At 34.9% G+C, this 20932-nt stretch overlaps 1 protein-coding gene across 1 annotated transcript in view; it reads right to left on the bottom strand.

Annotated features, from left to right (window-relative positions):
• LOC128243362 (inositol 1,4,5-trisphosphate receptor type 3-like) overlaps nucleotides 1-13842 on the bottom strand; it is a 71345-nt gene extending 57503 nt beyond the window's left edge. Inside the window, exons 1-3 of the mRNA XM_052961100.1 lie at nucleotides 13717-13842; nucleotides 13095-13198; nucleotides 64-137 (exon numbers count right to left, since the gene is read on the bottom strand). Of these exons, the coding sequence (XP_052817060.1) occupies nucleotides 64-137; nucleotides 13095-13198 (178 nt within the window). The 5' untranslated portion in view covers nucleotides 13717-13842. The remainder of the gene's footprint in view (nucleotides 1-63; nucleotides 138-13094; nucleotides 13199-13716) is intronic.
• Nucleotides 13843-20932: the final 7090 nt, after the last annotated feature.

Genomic DNA, 20932 nt, shown 5'->3' with positions numbered 1-20932 from the left:
AATCACCTGAGGCAACTGGTATATTGATAAATGACCTGAGGTAGTGATGTAATGGTATATTACCTGAGGCGCATGGTATCTTGGTGGGTTTGTCCTTGTCTTGGTTCCGATAGATGTACAGCTGGCTGTGCACTGAGCTGAAAGAAAACAAATAAAACGTACAATTATTATAACGCTTGAACAACCATTTTTGCTTTCATATGTATATAAATAATGCAATAAGTGTACTTTGAGCCTGTCTTAAAGCTGATTGCCACGTTTGCCTTTTTAATCAACTCGTAATGTTTTGCACAACCGGGGTATAATGTCGATCGCAGATCGGTCTTCAGAGGGTTTTATTTTGCATTTTCCGAAAATGCTATTCGGTCTGCAGAAATAATCACGATGCATTATTAACGTCAGTGTCTACGCTGCTCATTCCTGTGCCAATATCAAAATAATATGGGTTCACCAGGTACCAAAATGTCGCATAATTAAATATCGGATGCATTAAGCCCATTTCTATTCCCGATAGATACACCCTGAGATAAGCAGAAATCTATGAAGACAAAGTATACGAATGATTCCAGACAAACACACTAATAAGATATTTAACAGGGCAACTGATTTGGTCGGTAAATGACCTGCCAGAACAATAGATATGTACTGTGTTAAGTCAAGTCTTGCGAAACAGATGTCGTTATCGTCTGACACATATCCCGGAAACAAACATTGTATTTTCTGATGCCATCTAAATTGCTGGGTTATTTTTCTGTCCCAAATAGAAGAGTACTTGGCGAAACGTTCTTATAGAGTTCTTACAGAATACATACTAATGGAGTTAATCATGCCATCAGCCTCAAGTTGCTATTATTTGTTTTGGCACCGGTGGTCATTAATATCCGCCAGATCGGCCCTCGGCCGCTTATTAAGGTCACGGTTCTGACCGCACCTACTGCCAAAACGGGATGTTAATTCAGCGAGGGATGTATTTCCATGTATTTAGTATGGTACAGCCTGTGTTCTTTGTTTGTAGCTGACATGGATGCAAATTCACGGGGGGGGGGGGGGCACTCTTGCATTGCTGATTTAAGATGTTGTTGTTTTGTTTTTCTTTCCGCCAAAACAAAATCACAATAATTTGTCAGATTTAAAAAATCAAATCAAATTAATGACATCAAATAAATTACTCGAGACATTCTGATATCAGATATGGTTTAATTTATTGGCAATGCCGTTGTGGTCTTTGCAAAAAATCTCATTTGAGTTGTTTTCTTTAGCACCGCACGAAATGAAGATTGCTATATTGATTGTGTTGAAAGTGTTTAAAAACTGCAATCGCCGGAAGTAAAACTATACTTGCATATCTGTATCGAGAATGAAAACCTTTGAAATAACGTTTGATGAAAGAAAATGCAAGATTCCGAAGAATCATCTAGTTTGAAATCCAGATTGGACAGTTTCAGTGTGTGTATACCACGTAATAAATGACGTTATATATGCTACGTCGGAAGGCAAAAATTTGCTTAAAATGAAGACTTAAATCAAAGATAACTTTTTTATTTACAACACCATTTTAAATGAAACGAAGAGCAGTCTATGCCGCTTAAAGAGTCCCGCATTTGTTTTATTTCCGAAAATTGATGAGTACATTAGTTTCATCATACACTTCGACAGACCTGTTTACAAAATAATGTTTTGACAGTGCTCCGTCAGACGGCCGTATTGTGAAAAAGTTTGTCGAAGTGTTTTAAGAAACTAAACTCGCAATCAAATTCTGGTAAAAGAACGAATGTTGGGCTCCGTAAGCGGCGTAGACTGCGCTATGTTTCATTGAAAATGTTGAAGAAATAGTAAAGATATCTTTTTTTAAAGTCTTTTTTCTAATCAAAATACTGCCTTCCGACGTAGCATTTTTGGCGCAAACTATCACGTGGTATACACACACTGAGTTTTAAATCGTCAGTCTAAACAGGAAATGTATATTATAACAAATAAATGGTGTAGATGGAATGATGTTTGCGGTATGCTTAATAAGCATAAGATAGACATTGCGTTTACAAATTTAACACGGAGTTTTTGTTTCCGATTAATTGCAGTAAAGTTAAGGGACGCCCATGTTTCAAAAAAAATACACACAAATGTGTTATGCAATATTTACAATCATTATCAAATACAATACAACAAATATGCTGCGGCTCATACAAAACGGAAAAAATACATCATTTTCATCATAGTTTTATTTCATATAATACATTCGTGAACTTTTTAATAACAAACAGTTTTGAGTAATATCGATATTATGTTTTTCTAGCGCTATTTGTTGTAACAAATTTGTAATTTACAAAGAATGTAAAAGGAGAGAATAGTTTGAGAAACATAAAATAAAGAAGGCTGTAAATGGTGTAGTAAAGACGATGCCCTCTGATCACGTAAAAAATTACCCTATCATCAGATGAGAGTTATTTTAACTCTTTTTCTCTCCTAAATGTATCAAAGTTAAAAAAAGGATGCAAACTTTTTTAAACGTTTTTAAGTTTAATTTTGAATCAAAAAGTATTTAACATATCTTGTGCTATTCTGCACTCCCTGAATATATATGTTCTTGGGATTCGATTTATTCCGCACAGAAATCGCATAAATTTGAATTGGAAAGTTTTACATTGATATAAGAACTTGTTGGTATGATTCTGTAAACGTATTTGTATTCGAAGCTCTTTATGACGCCATAATTGGTACATATAGAAATTGTGTTGTTTAAACTTTTAAATTTCCATGGAATATTATCTTCAATTGCATTAAGCAGATTTTTTGCAATCTTCAATTATTTGGTATTTCATTTCTGTTTTAGTTGGATGTAATACAGTAGTTTATTTGGCTTCATTTTGCTAAGCAGAAGTTTTTGTTTCAGCGTTTTGGAAGGAGTTGGAATTTCTAATTTCATTTTATTTTTTATTGCCTGATGAATGCAGATGATTATATTCCAGAGAGAAAAAAATATTGCGTCATACAGATATTTAATATCCTCGAATCTATAAAATCTTTTGAACGATAATGTTCTGTATAAATCAGACCATTTATGACGATATAATGATTTACTGCCGTTTTGGATGGTTTGTTGTTCCAAGTTATTATTTTATTTGTTGATGTTTCTGGGTAATGCCAATAATTTCTGTCTTGAAATGAATTATTTCGAATTGTTTTCGCGCAATAGTTGCGCTATTAAAGAATCGTTTAAATTTAATTCTAGAACGATGAATAAAAGTATGACAACATTTATATTGACTATCGTTTGGGCGTTTTATTATTAATCTATTGGCGAGATTATAAATGGCATGTGCCTTAAGATTACTGTTTCCATAGTGGTGTGTAGGTACATGTATGTTGCTTTTTTATTTTGTCTATCATTCTATAAGCTTAAAGATTACTTTTTATATCGTCAATGATTAGTTCTGGCAGGTTTGTCGAAGCGTTACTAGGACTTTTGCATTACCGGAAGTTTTGTACCATGAATGTAAGGTTTCTGATACCAATTTCTTAGACCTTTTTCAAAGTTCTGTAATTTGGGGGAAAATGAGGTTTAGGAAACGATTCATGACATTTGTAAAACTCCGAGATTTTTTGCTTGATCTGAGGTCGAAATAAATTGCTTGTCTGGTGTTGTTTTTTTTCCTGCTCTTTACATTACTGACTTTATTGTGTAAACTATTAGATCAGATTGTTTTCCCAAATAATCCATTGTAAACTTAAGGCTAGTCAATGGTTTATTAGTGGCATTGTTGGTGTAGGTCGCATCATCCGCAAATATTAATTTTTGTCAGTATGATTTATGGTCAAACCTACGATGACTCTTTTGTGTTGTATAGCACTTAAAAGTATACCAATGAAAATAATAAAACAAGTGGGAACAAGGGTGACAACCTTGTTGAACTCTTCTTTCTAATCTTCAGGTCATTAGAAAAGTATCCATTGATCATGATTATTATTGTTGTATCATTATAAAATAATTGTACCCTTTTAATCCGATATCATGATTTAAGCATTCAAAGGCTTTTTCAAGGTCTGAAAAAATGTTACTCCTGGTGTATTCGTTTTATTAAAGTAGTAAAGATATATATGAATATGCATATATTCATTTACAAGTCTGACATTTTATCACTGTATAATATTTTTAATGAGACCAGGGTTACCAGTAGATGGTTGTATAGTCTTTATTCTGTTTGCTTTGGCTTTGGCGGTTATTTTGTAGTCCACGAACAATAAACTGCTTGGTCTCCAGTTGGGCAATTGCACTAAATCTCTACCAGGCTTTGGAATGAGGACATAATGCCTTGTGTTTGAATTGGTTATAAAAGTCCTGATGTAAATGATTGATCTATAGAATTTGTTTAGTGTTTTTAACGGTTTAAAAAATTCAACCAAAATCTGTCTGACCATGGACTTTTTATTTCATTTAGTGCTTTAAAACATCAATCTAATTATCCTTGACAAGGTGGCATTATTTCGTCTGATTGTGTTAAAAGTGTTAAACTAAAGTGTTTTGAAGGTTAGCTACATGTTTTTTGTCTTTAACAGACAGACAGACAGACAATTTATTTTGACTTGTACAATGTACATCGTCAACAACACATAATGATATAACATATAATGTCAACTTGTATGTAAAGTAACAGATAATGCAAACAAATGAGTATTGAATACTTTATATATATATATATATATATATATATATATATATATATATATATATATATATATATATATATATATATATATATATATATATATATATATAAAGTATTCAATACTTCTAAGTAATGAAATTAAATAAACTAATATATATATCATATATCAGAGGATGAACATTAAATAGAATTATGTTCTAACATTAATCAAAGCGGATCTTTCTTTGAGAGCATTTTTAACAAACAGACATAATTTATTCAGTTCAGCTCTATTGTTAGATTTCAACAGCTTCATACATTTAAATACAGAACGTCTTATAAAGTAACAATTGTTGATATATTTCTTTCTTAAATTGCTAAAGGATTTACAAACACAAATAAAATGATATTCATCTTCGATGTCATTAGAGTTACAACACAAACAATATCTTTGGTTGCGTGCAACGTTATTTCTATTGTATCTACCAGTTTGAATATGGAGTGGGTGCACGGACAGCCGTAGTCTACAAAAGAAAAAACGTAAACTCGTTGGAAAAATATCTAAATAAGGTTCATATTCCAGACAGGTTTTAAAATGTCTATACACATCTAACACCGTGCTATTTTCTATAGTACTATACCAATCTTGTTTAAAAGTATCGTGAATTCTACATTTGAAATTTTCTATGAATGATTAAACATCAATATTGTAAATATCATCAAACACATAACTAAACCCATAATCATTTAATATCTTTTTAACATTATACACCCAATTACGGCAACCTTTATCACTACCACTCTTAGCCTGTTTGTATACAGATTTTATGATAATATTATCACTGTTAGCAACCTTAAACCAATAAGACAATATACGCATATATCTATGAATATATAATAAATATCTACCCAACTCTTCTTAAACTATGGCATTGCAAGTGTTTGTTTTAACGTTCAATAATCTTTTACAAAATTTCAAATGAATTCTTTCTCATTCCTTTGATTTAGTATACCCCCAAACCTCTGCCGAATAATTTAAAATAGAACCAACATATGCGTCAAATAACTCACACATACTTTTGGGTTTTAAGTCATAATCTTGACATTTACAAAATAATACGTTCAATGCCTTAAGTGCTTTGCCATTTAAATGTTCTTGGTTCAGGTTACAATTTCCAGTATAATTAAACACAACACCCAAATAATTAAAATCATCAACAACTTGTATATCATGGCCATTGTAAGTCCATCTTTCATTGGGAAATAATCCACCTCTTTTACGAAACACCATGATTTTCGTCTTATCAATATTCACCTTTAATCCCTAGGTATTACAGTAATTTGACAAATTGTCCAAATGGGTTTGAATTTCTTCAGGAGATTTGCCTACAATGGCCATATCATCAGCAAATAATAGCAAAATTATGACAATATCATCTATATGTAATCCTGAATTAATATCATTTTGTAAATACAATTCAATATCTTCCACAAATAATGAAAATAACAAAGGCGACATAACTGCACCCTGACGCAACCCGACAGCTTAGCTAAAGTATTCAGAATATGATGACAACGATTTTACACAAGATTAAACCTTCATATACATATCACGCACTATTCTAAGTACTTTTCCCTGTATTCCACATTTATACATTTTCAGCCATAGGGCATTTCTATAAATAGTATCAAAACATTTCATCATATCAACATATATAATATAAAGCCTTTTGTTTTCAAACAAATAATTTTGAATAAGAGATAACAATATAAATATAGCATCAGTGGTAGAGCGCCCTTTTCTGAATCCGAATTGGGCATCCGAAATAATATCCTGTTGTTCACAAAACTTTTCAACACGCTTATTTATAACAGTGGTAAATAATTTCGATAAACAACTAACTAAAGTGATTCCCCTATAATTATTTACATCAGAATATGATCCTTTTTTATGTAAGGGGATTATAATCCCTTCAGTCCATTGTTCGGGAAAATAACCCGAATTTAATATATTGTTAAACAAATCACATAGATGTGAAGCTAAAATGTCTATAGTTTCAATAAAATATTCATTCAACATATTATCAGTACCATAGGCTTTACAACGTTTTAATGAATAAGTAGCATTTATTATTTCTTGTACAGATATTGCCTCGTCAAGTTCTGGAAAACTATTATTTGGTGCATTAAAATCATAATTAATATTAAAATCCTCTGCGTCATGATTAAGACTGCCAAAGGCAGAGGTACTGAGATTTGCGAAATATTCTCGAAAATTATCGAGTGGAATTTCATTTGAATTGTTTGTAGTTTTAGACTTAAAATATTTCCAGAATTCTCTAGGCTTACTCTTTCTCAAATTTTCAATATCTTCCATTCTCTTTCTATAATCAATAATCTTTGTCTTACGAACTAGTCTTGTACTGTTTTTTCGCATTACATAATAACATTCTATTTGCATCTGACGTATCAGTATTAAAAATTCCAAGAGCATCTAAATACAACATAATCTATTATCATACTTTTTCGGTCCTTTAGAAATTATTTTTAACTAGTTGTTACCTTATAATTAATCTTATATTTATACATGAAAAAAGCTTTCTGCTCTTCTCTTTTATATTTGAAAAGTATGTAGTTGGTGGTTTTCAATGTGGATGGCATAAGCTCTGATTTGAATATTGATATTTGTTCTATTATTTCATTACCATCTACATTTTGAAAATGGGATTTGTGTTCCCTATTATCAATTTTATGTATTTATTATTTTCCTTCGTATTTTCTAATGTTACCTTGTAATATTTTCCATAGGATAACAGGATGTGCAATGCAATTATATTTATTTTGTCTGTTATTGCATTATCAGTTAATTGCTAATAATTCGGCATAAACAGTATTCTTTAATCAAATTTAAATTATCCTGACCCAAGTGGTGTTGTTTTTCCAAATATGCTGAATCATAGAGTAACTAAAGAATGTTCAGTCTACTAGATTTTTGATGGAATTGGATATGAAAAATATAGTGTACGCTCGGTTTTAAACTTGAATATCATGTTCATTGCTTATAGCAGAATGATTAAGGTGCCATATCATTCGGAACTCCTCGGCTATTTTCCATCAAAAATAACCTCGGGTGATTGCCGGTAGATCTGTAGAGGTACTTTGTAAAATTTGAATAATACTTTTAATTATTTTTTTTAACGCGTAGTGTTTTCACGCGTATTTTCTATGCCTTTGTTTAAAATGATGCCATGAAAGTGTATTATGACATAACTAATTAAGATTCCCCAGAGTAAAGTTAATAAGTTTAACTTTAAAATTGAATTTACCACGCGTTCTACCGGCAGCATAGCTAAATGTAAAGATTTCTAACCGTTCATAAACACCCGAGGTTGTTTTCAATGGGAAATGGCCGAGGAGTTCCGAATGGCGCCATATATTTATTTAATTATAAGTTGCATTATTATATCTAAAAAATATCGACATCGTGTATGTCTGTTTTGATTGTCGTTCTTATTATCTAAATTCAAATCATTCTCTTTTATTATATAGTATCACTATGTTTGTCGGAGTTATCATTTTAAAATATGGTTGTTGTTTTTTTAAAACACAGCAACCCTTATATTATCTGTATTTAGACCTAGGTAAATTAACAATTACCACCTATTTTGAGTTATTATTCAATACCCATAGTTTGACCAAATTGAATTCGAAATGTTTAAATTTCACTCCAAAGATAAAACTAGAAATAATGGAAACTGGAACGCCTGCACTATTTTTCGAAGCACCCCTTAAAAACATTGACACTATCATCCTATCCCCCACTGGTTTATATACTTGTAATGAACGTGTTGTTCCTGTTAAAGATACAACATTATCTCTTAACCATTGGAAGAGTTGCATCATTTGTGTTTAATTACATAATCCTCCGACAGTAATGATACATAAAGTGCTATCCATAATGAGATGAACAATAACGACTGGTGCATAAATGCCTCCAAATTGATTGTGAAATAAAACAGTTTGTGAACTGATATCATTAACTTGCTGACAGAAAATGAGTTTATACATTTATCACGCAGTTGTTGTTTTTTCGTTCTATTCAAGTAACGTTTGAGACCCCCATTTTGCTGTAAAATGTAGCATCTTCGTGAATTACAAGATCAAATTACATCAATCCGGAAGTGCCGACTCATTGTTACTTGCTATATTTCTTTAATTTGACACATGACAGTGACTGAAAGCATGGTTATACCATCTAAGCCCATCGGTTACCTTTCATATTTATAGGTTTTGAAGATGAATAGTTGTGATTTCAAAAACAGGTTATATTAAACCAATTTTAGTTTTTTAAGGAGAAACGTAACTTTTTTTTAACATTGTTTAATTGTAAGTACATAAGTGGAGCTTTCTCCCCATATGATGTTGAGGGTCGTAAGTTCTAGAAGTAAGTGCTATATTGCATGCAAATTGGTCAATTGTTCAACCAATTTTAGTTTTTTTTAAGGAGAAACGTAACTTTTTCTAACGTTTTTAAATTGTACTGTAACGGTCCGCTGTAGGCGGCGGATGTGCGTTCATAGTGTAACGGTCCGCTGTAGGCGGTGGGTGTGCGTTCATAATAGCATTCCGTTATAAACGGAAGTACGTTCATAGTATGTATGTTAACTTGGTTGGTAATATGCAAATTAGCAAAGCCCGGGCTCTGTGTGAATAGAGAATTTAGTGTATATAAAGACCAGCGGACCCAATCAGGGTCAAGCATGCTTTTCTCTGAAGGGATCTGTTGGCCTTGTTAGGCTTGCACGTTACAGTACGTACATAAGTGGAGCTTTTTCCCTCCAAATATGATGTTGAGGGTCGTAAGTACTAGAAATCAGTGTTATCTTGCATGCAAATTGGTCAACTGGCTATAGAATATATAGGAAATTTATTTAGTGGGGTTTGACCTTTAAAACCAGGTCGAGGTGTTCCAATTAGCTATCAACTATACTGAGGTTAACGTCCAGTATGCATATAATTGCAAATACGCAGACGATTAAAAAGGCTTACGGCATCACAATGTGGATTAAGCAAGGAAATGCATACAAGAAACATTTTAAATTTCAATTTAAAAGTGACACTCAGTTTAATTCATTCTTGAATTAGATATTTGACAAAACAGTTTTATACAAACAATTTAGTAATTAAATAATTGTGATTTTACTGATTTGGATGTTAGCACCTTGCTAAAACATAAGTGGGCTTTTTTAATAATGATATCAGGTTAAACCATGTGCTTTATATGTGAACATTTTGTATATGTATCTACATGTATGTCGGGCTGTGGTCCTGAGACGTGAATGGTTCACAATCGCAACTTGGCCATCTCCGGCAAGCTCGACGATAAAGTTTAGTTACGTGGAAACAGCCGAGCGTTATCCGATGCACGTTCTAAAACATATGCCGTTAATAACTTCAGAATTTCATTTTGAAAAAGTGGTACGCAACGGGTTGAGAGGTACCTTTCGACAATAAACCTTGATAATGAAAGAAAAACGTTCAGTGTTGGTAAAATAACACACAAATAGCATGTATTTAATATGTAATGTTTATTTAATATGCAATGTTTCTAAAGGCACTCAATGTTAAAATGGTACAAAGTAAATTCCATTTCCAAGGCACAACCATTTTGGTGCATCTCGGCTTGATATATAAACCAATCAAACGTTATGTTTTCTCCGTATTCAAACACCGCGATTTGATTACAACATTTGGACCGTTCACAGATATTTTCAAAATAGGGTTTGGCTCTTATAGTTCTGAGGATATCAACAAGGTTGTTAGCTTCATTATGATGAGCCGCTAGCAAGTCACAATCGTCTGCTTGCAAGCTCACAGACAATTGTCTTGTAAATGACAAAATATTGAGTCAAAAATGCCACAACATTGAAGTCGAAACTTTCCATTGATTGACGTCAAATAAATTGACGCATCAGAAGCTAACTGACCAAATTATTTGTCAACAATTGAATCTGTTTTGGATAACCATCTTGTATCCGAAAGTGAAGGAAGGTTCAGTTTTGAAATATGACAGATTCGTTTTCCTCCTCGTAATCTGGTGTACGGTTAAAAGGTGGGACACTGCACTTTTACCTGGCGTATATCTATTTAGAATACAACTGTGCAAAAGGAAAGTAATTTGTTAAATCGTGTTCATAAAATTGGCGGAACCTGAGTGCATGATGAGACAACTACTAGGTTTAAACAATGGCTGTTGGGTAAAGTTCCTTTCATGTGGATAAATGTCAGTTATCCGAGCCTGAACGCCACTTACTTGGCCTCTCATTGTCAGTGCATAATCAAACACTTTCCCCAACCACTTCGTTAGACATAGGTTTCATTATTGTAAGCTTTCAATAAAATTGATAGTTTCTGCATTAGGCCGTGGCAGTTCTACAAAATCAATGAATCCTTCACGGATTTCCTTACCCACAAAACATTGCACTCAAAAAAACACACCTCTGTTCTGTAACACTTATAACAGGCGTTTTGTCTGCCATGATGCTGACAATGTGGATTTAGAAACATCATACAATCATCTCACGTATAATCATCAAAACATGACTTATTTTATTTTGGAATTGCGGCGATGTATACTTCGCATTATTTGGACTACTTTTCAGATGGTTGGAAAGTTCGTCATCATATGATGTAAGTGCATATCCCGTCCATAAAGAAGTTAACATTGCCGTCCACGCGGTTTTGGTCTTTTATCCATCTTCCTCTGAGAGGAATTCCTTGAAATGAATGTATTATAATAATTTCAATTATGGCCTTAAGAACATGAGTTGTTCGCTTATTTTATCACAATAGGATGTGCTCATCAACGATTCTTTTATTTCCGTATATCAAACTTAAAAAAACACTCGCGGTTATCACATAATAATGTGTTTTGGAATCATTTGAACAGTACGGAGTCCCATATTGAATATAAAACTTGGCATTAGTGTGCGAGCAAAAAAGCAAGAATTTGATTCGAATATTTTTCATTATATTTTATTTTTCTATTTTAAATATGTTTTGTTTTGCAAACTTTAACCGAGGCTGGTTGCCTCAGTGTGGCCATTGCGCTGCAGTCAAACAGGTATATCAAATGAATACTTCATTTGGTATTTTCCTCACTTCCGCTAAGTGATCTGCAGTAAATGACTCATCTTGTAATTGTTCAGGATTATCACCATATATACCAATTATGCAGGATGCAAATGACTTTCTTCATGTTGATACCCTTGAAACTATTTATTTACGAAAGAATCCATTGCCAATGACCAAACAACATTTAAGCGTATTCTCATCGTTAAGTTAATGATTTATAACATTGTGTTTTTGGTTCAAAGTGTAGCCTACTGCATCGGGCGTTGTCTAACTGTCAATGATTTGAACATGGCTGGATCAAATTGGTATTTTCCCAGCAAAGGCATGCTATGTTATATTTGATGACATTCAATGTCTTTGATACTTGGGAAGCTCTTACTTCCGCTTAAATAAAATGTTCAATTGTCTGTTTTACGTTATCCTAATTAACACGCTACGAAAATTCGCATCAAGCAAATTGCGGCCTCGTTTTCGTGTAGGAGTTGCTTATACGTTTGTGCCTCTAATTCATTGTCGTTAAGGCCCTCGCCTTGTGCTTCTAAACAGGGTTTATTTTTATATTTTCGACTACTTAACCCTGTAGTTGTTATTGTGGTGTTCTATTGCGTGAATCCGTTAACAAAATGTCTAATCATGAATCGATCGAAATTAATACATTTTATATTCCCCGGAGAAGGTGTTTGACAAATTGATGGTGTCAATAAGTTATCATTCTTAACATTAGCGCATTGCTTAAAATGGTATGGAAGTTCTTGCGCAAACATAAATAAATTATAACTAGGGATGTGTGGATGTCCCTTGGAACTAAGAATTGTAATATCGATGACCCGTGCAAAATTTTTATTCTTAAATAAGTTTTTTCACGCCAAATATCTGAACAGATACATTTTTAAACTTTCTGTTTAAATAAAACAATATAATCTACAATGCTGTTTAGTATTTCACCAATAAGTAAACAGCAGGATTTACCTTTTCAAATTATATTCCAACAACATCTGGTCATCGGGCATTCAAATTAAGAATTAGCATCAATGTTTTTATTAAATGACCAGCGTTGTATATAGCATTGGTATATTGAATTTTGACCATTAACGTCAACGGCAATGCCAATAGCGGACTGTAACCCCAACACACAGTCGATGATTAAGAAAGAGAGTAGAGTTTGTAAAACTGAACGACTTTGACTCTAGACAAAAAACCTTCACATTGATTCTAGACTGTTTGTGTAGCTCTCGGTCTCAATGGAGTACAGGAAGATATGTTCTCCAAACTCAGACCTTTCCTATTCCCTGCACAACTCCAACACACCCGGCTTACCTGGACTGAAGACTGTAGGTGTACCCCTCTGTCTCCACCGAGTACAGACAGATATAGTCGCCCACACACAGGTACTCCCCGAAGTTGGTGGTTGCGAGCATCATCTGGGGGAAAATAGTATACACTATGATAACATATGACGAATATCAGAGAGAGAGGGTGGGAGAGAGAGAGAGAGAGAGAGAGAGAGAGAGAGAGAGAGAAGAATTGAAACTTATTATTGTCGGATTTCTAAAAACGATATTGATGTTAACGTTTGTCCATTCCACTGTCGTCTGAAATGGCAATACCTCGACTATTTTCTTCAATAAAAAACGAGCTCATGAATTTATGAAATTAAACATGAAAATTATGTACATAAAGGGGAACAATATAGTTTAAAATTTGATAAATTATGCGCAAATGAAACGTTTTGATTTTAATGCATTTTTATGTTGACTTTAATAGCAAAATCAGAAAAGCACATTTTGCATATGTTTTTTTTTAATTTATGAAGTGTAAAACTATACTGTCCCGCTTTAACACCAACGCTTTTCTGACGGACAGACTTTTTTCACTAGTAGCTATTCAAGCTCATTATCATGAAGCAGTTCACTTTTGCAAATGTTTATCATTTTATTACCTTTTCCGCCTTAAGTTTTTTCCAATTATCAGGACAAAAACTACTGGTACAACTTGTACCATTCAGTGAGTTTCATTTTATACAAACAATCTCTTCTGCCACATTATATTTTGAATCCAGCTACGTTATCCACATTTTCTCTATAATAACATCATATCACCCCTGTGCTTTATTACACTATCTCGATGCCTCTCCCATTACGAATATTTCCAATACAGTCCGGATATCCCGTAGTCTGGACTTTTTTGTCTGTGAGCTATGGGCATATGTATCTATGGCTAATGATTTGCTTATTTGTCACTGAGTTTAATCTAAAGCTGTGTGAATGGTCCAATAATGTGGCGTAACCAATCCCTTCCATTTCCTGAACGGGCCAGTATCATCTACCGCTGCCAATCAACCACTGTCAATCACTCATGTCCAACTCTCTGTCCGTATGAACATTCAAAACCGAGACAACAAGTAGACATCATAAGTCAACAACCTCCGTTAGTCTATTTGTCTCTCAAATAAGACAATCAGAGCCGCAGACTTTCGAAAGTGCCAACATCATTGAGATGTGTATATAAGAGTGGTGCGAGGCGGAGCGGTGCGAGGTTGTGCGAGGTGGACTAGTGCTAGGTGAAGCGGTTTGAGACGGAGCAGTGCGAGCCGGTGCGAGGCGAAGCGGTACGAGGCGGAGCAGTGCGAGGCGCGGTCCAAGGCGAAGCGAGGCAGAGCAGTGCGAGGCGCGGTCCTAGGCGGTGCGAGGCGGAGCTAATGTGCTCATATGCCTTTCGTGTATAGCATAAGGCTTAAGACAACCGGGTGGACGACTAACGGTGAATTATTAATCGAGCAATCAAGGAAGGCATTTTACAGCATCATTAAAATATACCTAGTTGGAAATGTTTTCTCATTCTGTTAAGAGTGACAATCATTTTGCACCCTCTGCAAGCCCGAAATAGTTATCCAAAAAGAGCAGCCGTCGCACCAAGTTCAGTAAGTTTATATAAAGAGCTACATTTCGATTAACATGTGTACATTTTTATTCCTGTGAATGAACTGTGAAACACTCAAGGCCTTTAAACCCAACATAGATTCAACATCGATAAAACACTTCCCAATTGCATGAACTATCTTCAACCGAGTTATGTTTATAAAGGAATAAAAGTAAATTGTATGTCAATACTCTGTTTAATTAATGCTCATTATTGTTGTTTTATGTTTTAGTTGGTATATCAATACATATAGGATCTGACACGAGTTGTCATTTAATACAAGATTTTATTAAACTCGTTCATGAAATTTGTTAGTAAGCGAGCCTCTGGCGAGCTTACTTACAACTTTCATGGACGAGTTTAATAAAAATCTTGTTTCACAGCATGTAGAGGATTGCGACGAAGCTTTACTCTGTTTGCATGGATGTTGATGTTGAAAAGGTTCCACCAAGAATGTTTCCAGAGAACATGCTGTTCTAGCCATCATGGGATGTGTAAGGGGAAGCCTGTGCTTCGGAATTCGTATTTGTGTTTTTTGTAACCGACATCTGATTGAACTGGCAAGCAAATGGCATTGCTTGCACATTGACTGCGTCTGTCAAGATGGAGAGGTTTGAAATGTTTTTTGTGTTGTTTGTCACTAATGTGGCTGTATTTGTTGACTGACTGGATATTTCTGTGACTAGTGATCTGAATTATCTGGTTGGCGGAACATTGTTATCAGAAAGTTTTTGAACAAGATGCTTTCTGACAATATGATTCGTTAGCCATTTGTCTCCCGGAAGTCCTACAGCTTAATTATTGAGGTAAGTATTCGTTGGCGTTTAAACCATTTTGTTAACAAACAATGCGGAGGGATATCTTCATGTAGGTCGCGTGTGATTAGTCTAGCCAATAGAAATACGTTTTATTACACATGTGTAAGATAAAAATATTCGTAATGGATATATAACACCGAAAACAAGGGTAAGCATGTGATCAAGAATGATTATCAATACAGAATGATTCTGGTCCTTGTTAATTCGGGTAAGTGGGATCTTATATAAGTCCGAACACGTGTATCGTACGACCACTTGAATGAATCGATATTAATACATATTAGTTAGAAAAAAACTGATGTGTGTATGTGTAAGTTCGGCGATGTTGTCTGAGTTTGCAAGTTTTAAATTTAATTGATTACAAATACTCAGCAATTAATCATTGCTCCTCATATTATTGAATTGGAAGCTAAGGCCAAGTTTTGGCTGGAGATAAAACGAGTCCTTAGTACGCATACTACTTCAAAGACATCAAACTATTAATAAAATAGTAATGCTTGAAACCAACACCCATCTGACAAGGATATGTTTCATATAACGCAAAAAGTCATGTATCTTGCATTACAAAAAATGAGATAAGTACAAGACACGAGGTAATCGTTTCTCTCGAATGTTCTACTACAATGGAATAATTGTTTCATGCCCGTCCCATGGGTTAGGTTAATATCAGTATGATATATGTATGCCCACCATCCATCACAAAACAGTTACATACATGGCATTTCGCGACCCCATCCGTCCATTGGGTAAACAGGGACTTCGCGAAGTCATAAATAACCCTAATAAATGGCAAAGATTGTTTAAATTAAGCGAAAATAATAGTTTGCCCATTGCCACTAAACCGGGTTTATGTTTAAACTTTTTGCTACTGAGCATGTTTCTGTAGCTTTTTGCATATATATTAAAAGCAAAAATAAGTAATTACTTAGTGTTCAGAATAAATAATACGGTAGTCATGACGCGAACGTGAGCCTCGCTCCGCATGGTCACCTGTCGGATGTGGTCAGAGAAAGCCAGCATTGTAGTATATGCCCCCAACAAAGCGTCAATGTCCGCGCGTTTTAAAACGTGGCATCGCCCTGGCCGCAATGTCGCCTCATTGTAGTCCCGCTGATCAGGTTATGCTTTGCTATCGCCACTCCCAGCCTCGCTGTCGCAACGTTGTGTCTCGTTATGCCTCGCTATCGCCACGCCCCAGCCCCGCTGTCGCAACGTTGTGTCTCGTCATGCCTCGCCAATGCCACGCTCCAGCCCCGCTTTAGGAACGTTGTGTCTCGTTATGCCTCGCTATCGCCACGCTCCAGCCCCGCTGTCGCAACGTTGTGTCTCGTTATGCCTCGCTATCGCCACTCCCAGCCTTGTCGCAATGTTGTGCCTCGTTATTGCCACGCTCCAGCTTCGCTGTCGCAACATTGTGCCTCGTTATGCCTCGCTATTGCCATGCTCCAGACCCGCTGTCGCAACGTTGTGCCTCGTTATGCCTCGCTATTGCCACGCTCCAGACCCGCTGTCGCAACGTTGTTCCTCGTTATGCCTCGCTATCGCCACTCCCAGCCCCGCTGTCGCAACGTTGTATCTCGTTATGCCTCGCTTTTGCCACGCTCCACCCTCGTTGTCGCAACGTTGTGCCTCGTTATGCATCGCTATAGCCACGCTCCAGACCCGCTGTCCCAACGTTGTGTCTATATGTTGTCTCAACGTTGTGTCTCATTATGTTTTGCTGCCGCCACTATGAAACCACGCTCAGTTAAACCCCTGCTGGTCGAACCAAACGCCTGATTTGACTACCGAGAACAAGATAAATCTACATTCTTTCTTACCATCCATAGAAGGAAACATATCTGCCAGGAGTCCAGGAGTGCTCCTCCCTAGACATTCCAGGAAGAAGAGGGTACTGCAGCCGCTCCAGCCCAAGCAGCACCCACCAGAGTAAGAGGCCGCGAAAGGGTCTTAGGCCCAGAAGGCGGACATGATAGAGTGGATACCGACAAACGAATGACTGTGCATCAGAGTGGGTCTGTTTAGATGATTTTTATTTTATTTTTTTATAAATTGTATCAATATATATGTTTAGGCTTTTTTTCTGTAGTCCTACAGACTTTAGTTCGGCAAATCGACAATAGTGCTATACCCTGCCTGGGCGGTTTGGTTTAGAATCCCGGTTCTCAAAAAGAAAGAAAGAAAAAGATATGCTTACCTACCCTATTTTGGAGATCATAGTGGAAACAAAGAACTAATATGGCCTTACCATTGAAATACATGTATATATAATTATAGACACTTGAAAGCCATAGTACACCCATTGTTTGATTACATGTTGATATGCTCATCGCTGTATAATTGAAAAGTACATATCATAATATTCTACGTTCTAAACTGAAAACAGATTACTATGATGACTAGAATGATTCAATTTGCCCACACTAACACATTGTAAACTAAATAATTGTTCCCGGGAGGAAGAAACACTGCATTTGAGATGCCGACATAAACATGTTTCCCGATATTATTCAAAAAATATCTGGAACAAAATGCGGCGTCAAAGGAACAACTAAATACGGCAACAATAATTAATAATCCAATCAAATCTTCATTGGCTGCCCCAATACAATTAGTAACCCAGTCAGACAGCCTTATCAATTAGGAGCTCCCTACGCCGCACGTCTGGCACGGGAAACATGTGGTTTATATGTTGTCACTAAGGCGTATAAAAAAATATTTGTGTTTCATGTTTACAGCCCTACCCTATTTTTGCATCGATCCTATACCGTGTTATTGTTAAAAGATAAAATATGTTATCATTGGTTTGATTATTTTTCTTTTAAAGCTAAAATTAATGTGTGTTTGACTTTTAACTATACCAGTGCTGCTAATACCGATTGTATAGATGTTCTTAAGCCCATAATTCATAGTTTTAGGTAACAGAAAAATCTGGAAAAAAAGTTGGCCAAAATAAAAAATTTCGACCTACTTACCCTATTTTTCATATTTTTTATTATTATTTTTATTTTTTTTTATTTTTTTTTGGGGGGGGGGGCATGAAACCTGAAACAAACATATTTTTACGCCTTAGGTTCAATTCGACATGAGCTCTGGGAAATCAAAATAAAAGCCACAGAAATGGGTGCTCTGTGAAGCTTCATGACTCCCAGACCACGCTTTATTAGTTGAACATAGCCTGTCGTCCTTTATTAATATTGCATAAGCTCATTTCTCTATTGAAACGCCCGTTTTCTAATAAAATAATTTGGGTAAAACATTCATTTGTGTCAAACCAATAAATGACAGAAATCGGGTGATGGCGTGTAACTTATTATGACTTGTGGCAGTTTGATTTATTTGATGGCTAATGTATGGTTATTAAAGCTGCACTCTCACAGATATACCATTTTTACAACTTTTTATTTTTTGTCTTGGAAAGAGAATTTTTTTGCGTAAAAATCTGCAAACCAATGATATAAGATTGCTGACAAAAATTCAGATCGTAGATTGTCCTATTTCCATTCGAAAATTAATGTTTTATGGCTTAAACCGTTACTAACGGTTTAAGAAAAATTCATAAAATATATCAATTTTAGAACTTAAATATAAAAATGTGCGATCTTATTTTTTGTCAGCAGTCTTATATAACTGGTTTCCATTAATTTTCGCAAAAATTGGCTCGTTCAAAGACAAATAATAAAAAAGTCGTCAAAACGTTCAATCTGTGAGAGTGCAGCTTTAAAGTCCAGTGTGTTTACAGAAGTACAAATCACTGTACAAAATCATCAATGATATGCAATCCAGAATCTTGGAAATACAGTTCCAAAATATTGCCAATTAACAACGAAGAATAAAGATACATGTATACATAGGCTATGTGAACTTACTGTACCCGCTACACGAGTGATTGAAACTCTACACAAGCTCGTAGCTCGAGTTTTGTATACAATAGATAAAAAAAACATGATATTCAGAACTTAACAAGATTTATAAATAAGGAAAACAATTAAAATTTATGTAAAATTTGTAAAAAAAATGCACAAAAAAAACATTTTGGAAATAAGCCGAATTATCTATGAAATTACGGCATAAAACAGACTCACACCTCTGCTAATGTATGAGAGAGAAATTTTACCTCAGGGCTAGGGTCTGGTTTGAAGTTTTGTTAGGTATATAAATAAGATATGGACATATTATGTACTTTCCTAAAGGTACATTCAAACTCAATGCTGTTGTAAAGACACTTGAAAGGCTAAACATATATGAACAGCACATTCCAGAGAATGTTATCCGGGTATTTGTTACTTGCAATACAATATCGCAGTATATGAAACAGGACTCAAAAAACTCATGCATAAACATACATACAGTCGAAACTCTTGAAATGTCGAACTCTGTCATTTCCATGTTCTGTGTATTTTTTCGAATGTGTTGGGTTAAAAAAGACATGCTTTGCATTTCGGTTATATCGAATTTTCGTTCTCTCGAAGTATTTCCCGAGGTCCCAACGACTTCGACATAGCGGGTTATGACTGTATACTCATAAGTATACCATTCTCATTCATCATAGGTTCGATCGTGATAAACGCAATTGGGCTGGTCAAAGTGTGTGGGATCCGAAGGACTCCACGAGTACTTTGACCAGCCCAGTTGCGTTCATATCCCCGATAATGACATCAAGCCCGCAATTCATTACTTATATTTACACCAATAGTTCATTATTTCATTCAGTAATTGTTAAAAAAGCTTAATTTCATTAAAAAAAAGAATTCAGTAACCCATTCCTGCCCATTCTGTAAATAGAACGACCCAGAGCATTTTTTTCAAATGACGTCACAATATCGCGGGAAAAGATCAACCACTTGAAATCACTTTTAAACGTAAAATTCAAACAGTTATGGCAACTACACATTTAAAATTTAAAAAAACTAACACTTTATAAAATGTTGATTTATATTTTACGGGACCTTCTGACACAATACAAACAATAACAAGATAAATATTTTTCATGTATATTGTTATGCAATGAATTGCGATCCGAACATATCCGAAGACGTTACGTTCATCGATTGATGAACGCAATTGCCGAAGTGACGTTCATTTAAGGAATGGAAGTTGAGGTGTAAATATACTCTGGTGAACGAGAATGAAATATACATGTTGAGGTCTTTATTCCTTGTCCATCTACCACTACTGTGGACGATCAAAATCGATGTACGGGTCCCTTGTGTATATAAAATTTAATATTATTATTTATTAAAATAACATTTTTGATAAGTATACGCTTTTTGAATAAATGTAACAGTTATGAAAAGAAATGCATTAAATATAGAGTTTGAATGTTGTTTCGTAAGGGTACATCTCCACCTCTATGTAGTTATTTCCATAAACTAAATGCTGAATAACATACCAAGGCTAAAGTATGCTTTTATGCTG

Source organism: Mya arenaria, chromosome 8 (assembly GCF_026914265.1).
Source record: "Mya arenaria isolate MELC-2E11 chromosome 8, ASM2691426v1".
In the NCBI taxonomy this organism is placed as follows: Eukaryota; Metazoa; Mollusca; class Bivalvia; order Myida; family Myidae; genus Mya; species Mya arenaria.
Note: the sequence above shows the minus strand (reverse complement) of the source record. Positions and strands in the feature narration are given on the sequence as shown.